We start from the raw sequence: 12,942 nt of genomic DNA, 5'->3' as shown, positions 1-12,942 counted from the left end.
TCTGAATCGTAATCATTCAGATTCAACCCATTAAGTGCATTTGATGCTAGGCAGCAGAAGGCATTTTTAGTTTCTATTCCTACTAGTGTGTTTCTTGAATCCTTACCTCCTTGGTGCTTGTAGGGAATTTTTTGGTTTCCATATCATCTTCCAAGGCCAATCTCTTTCCTTCACCACTTCTACATTTAGCTCCCTATATGCAGATTTGATTGAAAAAATTCCCTTACTGTTTCTGTTGCATTCTAGTCTGTCCACTTAGTCAGTCAGATTGTTATAACGTGCTACTGTGTTATAGAATTCTGTTATCCTCCCAATCTCCCAATCATTCAGATATGTCCTTAGATATAGATTCCATCCTTGTCCAGTCCACATCACGGCAACTGTGGCTTCTTGTTGCTGGCTTAGAGTGTATAGCTCCGGATGTTGTTAATTCATTGTTAAAAGCCCTGCCCACTTGTCATGCCAAAAAGAGGTTTACTGTCCATTTCCTATCCTCACCTTAGTTCTGACCTGCATCTTTGGCCAAAGATTCCTAATAGCTCTCCAGACTGAACATCAGTAGGGTGTTATGACATTCTTAGTCATCCAATTATCTTCCATACCATACTTAGCAAGATTCTTTCCAGAACATTCCTTCTTCAGTAGCAAATTTCCACAACCATTTCATCGTCAGGCTTTGATTCTGCTTTTTTATATTCTTGATACTTAGACAACCTCTGGCCATACTTGTTACTGACAACTTCCTTCCAAAGTGCTTGATCCTCTCTTCTGAACCTCCACAACCATTTTGCTAATACACTTGTTTTGTAGACCCAAGTTTCTGATCCCTAACCCCCCTGAGCTTCTACTCAGCAAAGCAGTTTGCCATTTGACAAGATGTATTCTTTTACCTTCCTTGATTCCCGACCAAAGAAAATCCCTCCTTAATTTATCAAGTCTTTCTTCCACTTTGGCCGGCATTAGGGAATAGGGACATCACATAGGTAGGTAAAGAGTCTAGTACAGAGTTTTTCAGAATGATTCTTCCACCGAAGGATAGATATTGAGATTTCCAGTTTGCCAGCTTCTTCTCAGTTTTTTCAATTATACCATCCCATATCACTAGCTCTTTATGGTTGTTTCCAAGTGGCATACCTAGGAAAACAGTTGGAAGTTTTTCAATTCTGCACCCTAAAATGTTTGCTAAGGCCTGGATCTGTGTAACCTCTTTGATGGGATATATACAACTCTTCCTCCAGTTGACTGCCAAGCCTGAGACCGCCTCAAAGACTACCAATATCATTCTGACAATTCTAATTTGTTCCTCCTTAGCTTCACAAAATATGACAGTGTCGTCAGCATAAAGCAAATGACAAATTAGCATATCCACCCCTGAGAGATTGCCTACTTTGAATCCTTGCAACAGTGAGTTTTGAGTAGCCACCCTTATCATACTATTGAATCCTTCCATGGCTATGATGAAAAGGAAAGGGGACAAAGGGTCTCCCTGTCTAAGACCTCTTTCTGAGGGAAAAAAACCAGTAGGTTCTCCATTTATCAGAATGGAGAACCTAACAGTTTTTATACAGACCTCAATCCATCTCAACCATCTCTCACCAAACCCCATTTCTTTTAACATATTGAGCAAAAACTCCCAGTTAACATGATCATATGCCTTCTCAATGTCTAGCTTGCACATAACTCCAGAGTCAGCCCCTTTGAGTCTAGTATCTACACATTCGCGAGCAATAAGGACAGCATCCATGATCTGTCTGCCTTTTGTGAATGCCATTTGATGTTTGTTTACCAGTTTGCTGATTACTTTCTTCAACCTCTCAGCTAGCTGCTTCGCTATAATTTTGTATACCCCGCCTATCAAACTTATGGGTCTGAAGTCCCGAAGCTCAATTGCCTGTCTTCTTTGGGATAAGATCCACAAAGGTGGCATTCAAGCTCTTCTCAAAGACCTGCTGATCATGAAATTGTCTGACAGTATTCATGATATCTACCTTGAGCATCTCCCAAAAGTTTTAATAGAAGCTCATGGGAAACCCGTCCGGGCCAGGGGCTTTGTCGCTTGCACACAATTTGATTCCTTCTACCACTTCTTCTTCCTCGAACTGTCTTTGTAACCAGTCCTTCTCCTCCAAACTGAGTCTTTCAATGCCTTGTAAGTTAAGACCAGGCCTCCAATTCTCAGTTTCTCTGTATTCTGATAGAAATTGGTAATCTCTGTTTTTATCTCATCAGTATCAGTCAACTCTCTGCCATTTACTTCCAACTTTTCAATTAAGTTTATTCTTTTGTGTGCTGTGGCCATCCTATGGAAGTACTTGGTGTTCTTGTCTCCATGTTTGAGCCATTACATTCTTGACCTGTCTCCAAGCTATCTCCTCATTCCTGGAAGCTTCATCAAATTCCTTAAATAGATGAATTTTTGAAGGAGTTCATCATCAGTCAATATTCTCTGCTCTTGTATCTTTTCCAGACAAGCAATTTGATTGAGTATCTCTTCCTTCTGTTGTTTCCAGTTGACTTTGTTCTCATAACCCCATTGTTTCAACTTCCCTTTCAATAACTTCAATTTGGAAGCTAAGATAAAAGAAGGGGTCCCATTTACTGAGAAGGAACACCACCAATCGTTTACCTTCTCCCTGAAACCTTCTACTTGCATCCACCATTGTTCAAACTTGAAATAAGATTTCTTCAATTTTAGCTCCCGCAAGTTAGCATCACTGGATTGTGATCAGACTCTAGTCTCGGTAGAAGACTTTGTCTAATTTGTGAGAAAGAGCCATCCCAATGATGAGAGTGAAGAAATCTATTTAATCTAGAAGCAGTCGAATGATTTTCACCTCTTCTCCACGTGTACAATCCTCCAAATAAAGGGGGGTTAATTAGCTCCATTTCATTTATCCAATCTGTGAAGTCAGACATAGCCCCTGTTAATCTCTGGCCGGTTGATCTCTCCGTGGGATATCTGGTCACATTGAAATCCCCACAAAACAGCCAAGGACCTGTGCATGTGTTCTTTAGATTGATTAGATCCCTCCACAACTCCCTTCTGTTGACTTTGTTACAATCAGCATAAATTGAACTAAGGAGCCAACTTAAGTTCGTATGAATGCCTTCAAATCTACATGTGATTACTTGCCCAGAAGCCTCCACCAATTCACCTTTCCACATTCTCCTGTCCCATAAAACTACTATACCCCCACTTCTCCCCACAGCCTCTAAGTGTAGTTCTCCCAGCCATTGGTTGAACCACAATTGTTTGATCAATTGTGTATCTGCTCCTGTCAATTTTGTTTCCACTAACACATATATATCTGCACCCCACTGTTGAAGTAGACTCGAATTAATCTTCTTTTTTTCTCATATAATTCTCTATAACATAGTATAGTAACTGACCACCCTTCGGTGTATCTGGCTCTTCCACTGCAACACAGTATTCGCTAAAGTCAATCATCCCCAATAGATAAGTACTGCATTTTTAAAGGCACCAATTTCTTCTTGCATGTCTCTCCTAACTCCTGCCCCCAATTGTAGACCCATATATACCGTAGGAAGTTTCTCCACCTTGTTGACATATATTTGGTGCTTGTTTTTATCATTGCTTTGTCACTCATCTCATCTTCTCATTTGTAGGCTAGTCAGGACCACTTAATCTCACATGTTCTGCCCATGCTTGTCCGAGCTTATGATGATACTGATCCACGTTTGCAAGAGGAAGTCCTGAAAAAGACTGTAGCACTTGCTAAGCAACTTGATCTTCAGGTAATTGAAGCCCTTTATTATATTTTTTTGAGGCAAGAAATGGCAAAAGTCCTTTATTATTTCAAAGTGTCACATCAGTTGGTTGCCTGAATTGAGATTCATATACATTTGTATCGAATTCACTGGTTCTACCCGGAAAAGGAAAGGAAAAAAGGCGTATAATCTGTTCCTCTAATGGTAGTTTCTTAATGAAGTTTCATCACTGATGAAGATCTTCAGGCACTTCTAAATTGATTAAGAATGAGTGCCAAAATGAAGTGAAAATAGGGTATAGGGCTGCAGGGTGGTTAGAAACATTTTTACTTAGTTTGCTTTATAGGGGTGAGAAATTTGTGAAAGGCATTGTACTTGCATAAAGTACCTGCTATCTTCTATAATTTGGGTATCGTTATAGTCGACTTACCTGGTACTTGTTGCTTGTGGGAGGTGACAAGTATCCTTTGGAGTTGGTAGAGGTGCATGGAAGCTGTACTGGACCACTGTTATAATAATAAAAAAAAGCTGTCATTTTCATGGAAATGGTAGAAATAAAGAGATATTGGATCATGAGCCATGGAATTGGAGCCAGACTGTAACCTACATGTTCTTTATAATAATGATGGGCTAGAATGTGATGCAGATACAATTCATTCAGATTGAACCATATTTCTTCGCAAATTCGAAATGTTTAGCATAGTCTTAACTGTTTTTGTCTGAAGTATAAATTATAATATTGAAGTTATTTAGCATAGTCTAAGGGGTCGTTTGGTAGATTATATAAGAATAATGCTAAATCGTTAGAATTGCATAACGAAACCGTCTTTCTGAACTATTGACGTCAACCGTCCAAGTTTCAGATGCTCCAAAATATGGGAACTTGCACAAAACCCAAACAAATGACCCGGCACGAAACCCAAACGAATGACCCGGCGATCGAAGCTACAGGAAAGCTCTAAACGCTAAAAGGATCGGAAAATGAAGAAAATGATCTGGAGGGTCATTACACATCTCTTGTATTTGGGGTAACTAATAATACTAAAATAAGCAACAAAAGTGAATCTATTTATATTTGTAAATCATTCAAATTTCTACTTCACCAAACTAATATGATAATGTCTCTTCATGAATCTTTCAAGACCATCAAATCTTCTTTTTCATCTTGATGAACTTGTACCAAACTAATATGAGCATCTCTCTTTGATGAATCTTACACCGCCTTCAAAATTCGTTCTTAATCTTGATGAACTTATGTTTGGTATGTCACAAGAAGAAATTATGAAAAATATATTTATGATCTTCATCAAACGCTATTATGCCACAAGAAGAAATTATGAAGAATATCACATCATCTTTTTTATGTCCTCTCTTTTGATGATTAAACGCGTGGTCTACGAAAAAACTGAAGGAAAAAAAAAATACAAAAAAGGAGAAAAATATTTATAAAAAAAAATAAAGAAATGAAAAAACGGAAATAAACAAGCAGCAACTCCATACATCGTTATTTATAGATTAATTAAGCCATAAAAATAAGTTAGAAGGGAGTTGAGGAAACTTGCTATTTTAGTAGAGAATGTAATAGATGGAGGTATTTTTGTTACTCATAACATATAATTAGATGTAGTAAATACGGTAGACTTTCTTTTAATTACATCAAACAAATTTATTATGGAAAAGAATGAAAGAAAAAATTCAAAAAAAGAAAATAAAAGATAAATAATTTTCTCGGTCATAGAGAGGTGATACATCACCTTGGCTATATCTAGCTTTATTACATATGTAAATTTTGCTAAAGCTGATCAAATAATTTAACTCGCAAGTGCTGGATTAGCAGTAAATTATCATTTTAACAGAAAAGTTCAAAATGTCTTAATGAGTTTGAAGGCAATCAAGAGGAAAAAAAGTTATCATTGCCAAATAAGTGAATAGAATTCAAGATATTCAGAGAATGGGTACCGAGGAGAATTGAAAAATATAATCCTTATGAAAATTATCAGAACTTCAAGTTTGTGGGGAGTTCAAATCATCTTTCTGGTGGAGAAAGTTCTTTTCCGGTTAGAGTTATTTCTCAGAATATGAATTACAAGTTGAATGACTTTATTGATATAAATATAAGATAAATGACTTCACTAGTTAATTTCACTTGGTTAGTGACCATTTGGGAAGTTACTCCATAAAGGTTCAAAAAAATGGTTTAATCCGAGTATTCAAGATTTAAGACAAACATCGACACATTATTTGACAAGTCTTAGCCTTTTATTGGATGTTTCAAGTGGAGTTACTGAACTTTACTTTGAATTTGAAGTTTGTTTACAGTTGGTTTTTATGCATATGGTAAGCTATTATTAGTTGACCGCTTGACATTAGTTTTTTGCAACAGGATTAGACAATGAGAATAATTTCTCTTTCGTTAAACATTGATATAACCTGGATATGTGGCAGGGGAGATATTAATTCTTGGATGTAAATGTAAAACCTTGATGTGTTACCACATATGTCCTAGGGGATAGATTAATGTGGATGCGAGTAAATATGAATTTAAGTTCTGGAGAACTAGTATCACTGCTATTAACTTGGAAGTAGTTTCATATTTATGTTTGTAAATGCTTGTTTATTTATGTACTTATCTATTTGCAGTTAGTAAAACAGGCAATCATGCCTCGCGTTCATGGGTTGGCATTGAAAACGACTGTTGCTGCGGTACGTAGTCTAACATTTTGTGCAGGAATGTTATTGCATGAGTTACTCTAGAGCATTGTGACTGAAAATGAAAACACCAGAAAATCCTGAATGTTGGGAATTGAAATTCTTAGCGATTTGTCATCTTCCAGGGAAATATACTGCTTGCGTTGATAGGATGAGTGCTTTGGTATATCAATTTCCTGACTTTTGGGTCACGTTAGTTTTTTTACCATGTGAACATACATAAAAATATTGTAGGTCACATTAGCTTTTTCCCTTGTGAACAAACATAAATCTTTCTTTTCTTTTTTTTTAAACAAGGGCAAGGACATGCTGGCAGCCTCCAAAAGATTTACATAAATTATCAATCTACGACAAAACAACTACTAGATTACATATTTCCTATAAAATCTATAATTTGTGCATTCTGATTTATTCCTTCTTCTTTACACCAAAAATGAAAGGTTGTCATTCACAACCATTTAACCTTCTCAGAAGTATTAGCCTTGTTTTCGAAGTGCGTACTGTTTCTCTCCTTCCATATGGACCACCATATGTATGATGGAATCATGCTCCACCATTTTTCTGAGTTTTACTCCCCCTTTCCTTCTGATTCAGCAACTGAGTAAATCTGCTGTGCGTTCTGGCATGGTCCACTCTGTTCGTGTTAGGCCCAAACATAAATCTCTCTCTCCTGACCCATGAGTTCCTTTTCTAGTGTCACTGATTGTAGAGCTAGGCCGTTCTTTTGGTTGGTGACCAAGTTGAAGTCACTGGTTGTTGATAAGCCACCCTTCTTTGGGTTTGTTGATCAAGTTGAAGATTGATAGAGGAACAATTTTTTTTCTTGTCAGGTGAGGGTCAATGCACTATTATGTTTGGGAGACATGGTCCACACACTGGACAAGCCTGCTGTTCTAGAGATCTTACAGACAATACAATGTTGTACTGCGGTTGATCGTTCTGCACCAACTCTTATGTGTACCCTTGGGGTAGCCAACTCCATCTTGAAGAAGGTATATTTTATCTTGGTCTACCTTATTACTCGTGTTTGAAATGATAGTATCTGATCACTTGCCTAGCTTTTACTTAAAATTTACTTTTCCTCAGAATGGGATAGAATTTGTGGCAGAACATGTCCTTCCACTTCTCCTGCCCCTTCTCATTGCTCAACAATTAAACGTTCAGCAATTTGCAAAATACATGGCTTTTGTAAAGGAGATTCTCAGGTATATTACCATTTACATCCATCCACCAATACTCATTTTCTCTCATCATATGTCATACATAGGGGTGCTAGGAATTTCAGATGATAAAATAACATATATGAACTGACTGGTAACTGGTATTTTCTTGTTCTGTGATTATTTCCATCATGAATAATTGGATTGGATACCAACTGCAAAACTTGTTCGCTTCATTCTTTGCTTTTGCTCAGTGTTGTTAAAGGCACGTTTAAGCCCTGAAACAAGGCTCAAGCATGTTGAGCGCTTCAGTTCGCGTAATGTGCGCTTCAATATTGTCATCAAGGTTCTAAGGCATATTTTTCCTTGCTAGTGATCCTCTTCTGAAGAGGCAACACTAAACAATTGATATTTTTACTTATTTTAACTTCTTTCAATTTCTTTGTCATATATTTGTCATTCATGCTTATAATTATTAGTTTTGAACTAAACATATATAAAAAAAAAATTCTATCTTTGCACCATTTTTCATTGAAGCCAACTCGTTGGGCTTTATTTGCGCTTAAAGCCCCAACCGACCTAAGAGCATTTTTGCTTTGGATAACACTGATTTTTGCTTAATGGAGACAACCAACCCCCATCCCACACACACACGAAAAAGAAGGTTGAAGAGGAAACCAAGGAAAAACAGTTTTACATGTACAGGAATGTAAGCCCCAAATTGGAGATAGGAAAGAGTATTAATGGGAGGAATTGAGTTATGCAAGTCTATTTGAATGGCCTTGGGCCATTTGTGGAGATTTCAGTGTCACAAGGTTCCCATCTGAAAAAATAAATTGCAGAGAACCACAAAAATGTAGGATTTCTCTGATTTCTTTGAAGATATAGAGCTGATGGTGGACTTTCAGCTGGTGGTGGTGGTGGGGATTATACTCGGATTAAAGGAGATAGGTCTAATGCTGCATCCAGAATTGAGAGAATTCTTGTATCCAAAGAGTGGGATGACAGTTTCAGGAAAATCAAATAGGTTAGGCGGCAGAGATTTGTTTCTTATCACCATCCAGTGGCGTTACAATGTGGTGAATGGGAATAAATCAAATCATATTTCAAATTTGACAACTGTTGGCTGAACACAAATGGTTTTGTGGATAGAGTTTAGAGGTTGGTAGGAATCTTTTTGATTTTACTGGAAAGGCTGATAATATCCTAGCATGCAAACTGAAAGCTTTAATAGGACAAGCTAGAAGAATGGAGCATGCCCGCCCTAGGTGCAATCTAATGTATTTTCTTAGATTACAGGATTCTGCCCTTCTGTATGCCTAAGGACTTCTAGTAGAGAGAACTTGCAAAATTTATTGGGTTCTTCATTTATATCATTTCCATCTTTTTGTCATGCACATTTTACAGGAAGATTGAAGAGAAGCGAGGAGTAACACTGAGCGACTCAGGAAATCCAGCAGTAAACATAAAATCATCTCTTACTGTTGATGCTCAGATACCTGGACATGTGAACAAAACAAGTGTGAGTTCTCAGTCTACCACAAAACGCAGCCCGTCATGGGATGAAGACTGGATTCCACCAAGGGGATCTTCAACCACCGTGCAGTCTTCTATGGCATTGCCTTCCCAGTCTACTTCTGCAGGACAGTCTATCCAAGTTACTTCTGGGCCTTCACAGTCATACATGACATCTACTGTATCTGGTCAGCAACTATCATCTTCATGTCCTGCAGTTGATGTGGAGTGGCCTCCTAAACCTTCGTCATTTGGTACTACCATTCTAAGTGATTCTGAGAAACAATTAGAAAACAAGGGGGCATTGGGTTCAAGTCTTGATGATATTGATCCTTTTGCTAACTGGCCTCCCCGATCTAGTGGTTCCTCAGCTGCTTCTCACTCTTTGAACAATGGAACAACGGCCCCGTTCGCAAACAGACCCGTGTCTAACAATAGTGCTACTCTTCTTAATGGTTTAAACTCTCAAACAAATGGCCTTGATCCATGGGCTTTCAGCACCCCAATTTCTTCACAGCCCTTGAAACAGAATCAAGGGATTACATCACGCCCTGATAGTATCAGTAGTGGGGGTCTTGACTCACAGAGTTCATTTGGATTCATGAAACATAGTCAAGGGTCATCATCAGCTTTGGGTGCTTCTAGTGGTCGAGCAACCAATATTGGATCAATATTTTCTTCGAACAAGGGTGAGCCGACTGCTCCAAGGTTGGCTCCTCCTCCATTAACTGCTGTCGGTAGAGGAAGGGGAAGAGGTAGGGGAAATCAAGGGCAACTCAGGTCCTCAACATTAGGGTCTGGTAATGCAAAGTCTCATCCAGAGCAACCCCCTCTACTTGATTTGCTCTAATTGCCAATATGCAGATCCCTTGCGATGCGAGTCCAGTGATCTGATTAAAGATCAATCTGGAGAGCTGTTGATACCACGTGATTAAAGATTTTTGCTAGCAATGCCATGGAGAAACCTGTTCATACTCTTACTGCATGGCAGTGTTTGCCTGGGTAGGCAAAGATTGTTGTAGAGTGACTCTTTTTGTAGAATAGTGTGGCTGAGTTTTGGTTTTCCTTGTTTATCATTTTTATTCTTCATTTAATTTGTTGAACAAGGGTTGCTTTGTAATAATTGTATTTTTAAAAGTAATTAGCTCTCAACGATGTTTAAGAAATAATGAAAGAGATGGGTGATGGGACATTTCAATCTTTTCTCTAGAATACGGGGCTTATGAAATTCAATTTCCTCTTTTATGAAGTGTTCTTCAAATCATGAACATTGAAAATAGATTTGGTAATGCAGTAGTGTGAGTATTACAGGGGTGGCATTGTAACCCTGTTACTGTGATAGTTGATAACTCTAGCATATATAGTTCAGTTCAATGCAGTTGAAACAACATTAGATTCAGTTGATAGAATTGTTCTGCAGTTATGAGAAGAACTGACCATGCATGAGGTCCAAGAATGTTGTGGGCGGTACGTTTTCATGTGTTATCTATATGATTTAGGAAAATTAGTAAACTAGTCAAAATTCCTAGCATAATTATCAAAATTCATTTACTTTCCTTTTATTTTCAAGTTTGGTTCACGTTTGACTTCACTATTGTGAAAAAAAGAAAAAAAAAGACTCCATTTCCTTTTTTTTCTCTCAATTTTTTACCCACATTCTTTCCTTCCTTTCTCTATTGAGATTTTATCCATATTCCCTCTCTCCTCAATTAACTTAAACTTTTCCTTGTTTAAATTTGAAAATTTTCCATTTTTCTAAGAAATCTCAGTAGTCATGCAAAACATTTTTAACTTTTGATATAGGTAAATACATCATGATAAAGTATCATTTTTTTGTATACTATTGTTCTATGTTTTTGTTTGAAACTGTGTAAATTTTTGTTTTCTTGTATTGTCAATCTCTTCATTTTCAGTTAGAGTTTTAGATAAGGAGAAAACATAAAAATTTCACTATAATCTTTTATTCAAAGAGGGCTATAAGAGGGTATCCCATATAATCAACTTTTTGGGGATTTTTCCTCTTTTGATTTATCCATTTCTTAGGATTATTAAAAATATATATATATATTGTGGCTAAAATGGCTCAAGAAAGGAGATATAAGTTTTTTCATGATTCTATCCGCATTCAAGTTCAAGATAGAGGGCAGTGACACTATTAATTAAAAAAAAATGGGTGAATAAGATTTTGAAAAACTTGCTGAAGACCAATTTCCTATTAGTTTGTTTTGTATTATATATTTTTTTCAGAATGTTGTATCCTTTCTCAATTTTTATTAAAATCAGTATGTATGCTATTATATTTGTATTTATTAAAAATTTCATGTTTCATGATTTTATGAATCTTGTATTTGTTCCTAATTTGTATTCATCCCAAAAGTATTTCAATTAGTTATTTATTTATTTATAGGAAGAACAACTTTCTATTAGTTTTTTTTTATAGTTTTTTTATAGAAAGGGGAAAAAAATTATAAAGAAAAAAAAAATACACAATGAAAAGCTACATAAATACAAATATGTTTTTTTAATAACTACACAGATTCATTTGACATACTTCTTAGAATGAACACAAACTAATCAAGAAATACAAGTTCATTATACAAAATACAAGATAAAAAATAAATACAAATAGTATACATATTGAAATTAATAAGATTTAAAAAATGATACAAAATTCTAGAAATAAATAAATACAATGTGAGAAATGTATGTCAAATAACAAATAAAACTATAGGAGTTCAAATTTGTTAATTAAAAAAATTCAAATTTAACAGATAAAACTATAAGGTATTATCATTGAGCTTCATAACAATAATTAGTTTTGAAAGAGAAGACCAAATAATGACGCAGGAGAGACATTTCTACTAAAAATAAAACAATCATAATTTGGAAAGAAAAAATAGTTTGGAGTCAAATTTGAAATTTTAGGAAGAAGGAAAATAGCCCATTTTTTTTGGGTCTCATATTCTTTTGTAATGAAAGTAATGAGGATATTCAATAGCTTTACCTAATTTGAAATATTCTCTCCCTTGATTTTCTCTAACTTTACCTTATTTAAAATATTTATTCTTACGTGTTTATTTCTTTCATTGTCTACATCTTTTGCTCCTCATTTACATTTTCTAAGTGATAATTTCGAGAGAGTTAATATTTCATATTTATAATTTTATTTTTAATTATTTATATTTTCAAAAATAATTTGAGAATAACTAAAAAGGCAATACCGAAAAGTGATATTCAATCTAAGTCATAATCTTTTTTCTCTATAAATATACATTGTTTTACAAATTCACTTAATATGGAATAAAAGTAATATGTTACTATTAATTATTTTCGAAAAACTTACAAATGTATAAGGATATATATAAAAAAGAATGTTTTATAAGTAGAAAAGCTTATAGGGAGGAAAATATATTGTAATTGACTTGCATGTTCACTAATAATGTAAAAATTAGCTATTGTTCAATAATCAAAACATTTGAAAAAGCTACAGTAAAACCTATATAAATTAATATAGATGGGACCATAAAATTTTATTAGTGTATAGAAATATTATTTAATCGATAATTTAATATTTATTAATTTAAAAATGGTTTGAGATTTAAAGAAGGTTAATTTTGATTATACTAAAATCATTGTATCTTACTAATTTATGTATCATAGTTATTGATTTCGCATAAAAAATAATAATACATAAAGTACAACGAATACATCAAAATCATTGTATCTTACTAATTTCAACCTTGTACTGTTGTGATAATAGAAAGCTTTCAAGATGTATTATCGAACATATTTTATCGTGGGATATAGAAGGCCATGAAGTGGGACAAAT

General features: G+C 35.3%; 1 protein-coding gene across 1 annotated transcript in view; it reads left to right on the top strand.

The window, feature by feature from the left end:
• The window catches only part of LOC101268059 (SCY1-like protein 2 B), a 31,745-nt gene extending 21,420 nt beyond the window's left edge, over positions 1 to 10,325 (top strand). The window contains exons 10-14 of the mRNA XM_004250671.5: positions 3,628 to 3,756; positions 6,370 to 6,432; positions 7,269 to 7,430; positions 7,525 to 7,643; positions 9,006 to 10,325. Of these exons, the coding sequence (XP_004250719.2) occupies positions 3,628 to 3,756; positions 6,370 to 6,432; positions 7,269 to 7,430; positions 7,525 to 7,643; positions 9,006 to 9,963 (1,431 nt within the window). The 3' untranslated portion in view covers positions 9,964 to 10,325. The remainder of the gene's footprint in view (positions 1 to 3,627; positions 3,757 to 6,369; positions 6,433 to 7,268; positions 7,431 to 7,524; positions 7,644 to 9,005) is intronic.
• The last annotated feature ends 2,617 nt before the right edge of the window (positions 10,326 to 12,942 follow it).

Source organism: Solanum lycopersicum, chromosome 11 (assembly GCF_036512215.1).
Source record: "Solanum lycopersicum chromosome 11, SLM_r2.1".
Lineage (NCBI taxonomy): Eukaryota > Viridiplantae > Streptophyta > Magnoliopsida > Solanales > Solanaceae > Solanum > Solanum lycopersicum.
The sequence above is the reverse complement of the archived record's forward strand: the minus strand, read 5'-3'. Positions and strand labels throughout refer to the sequence as shown.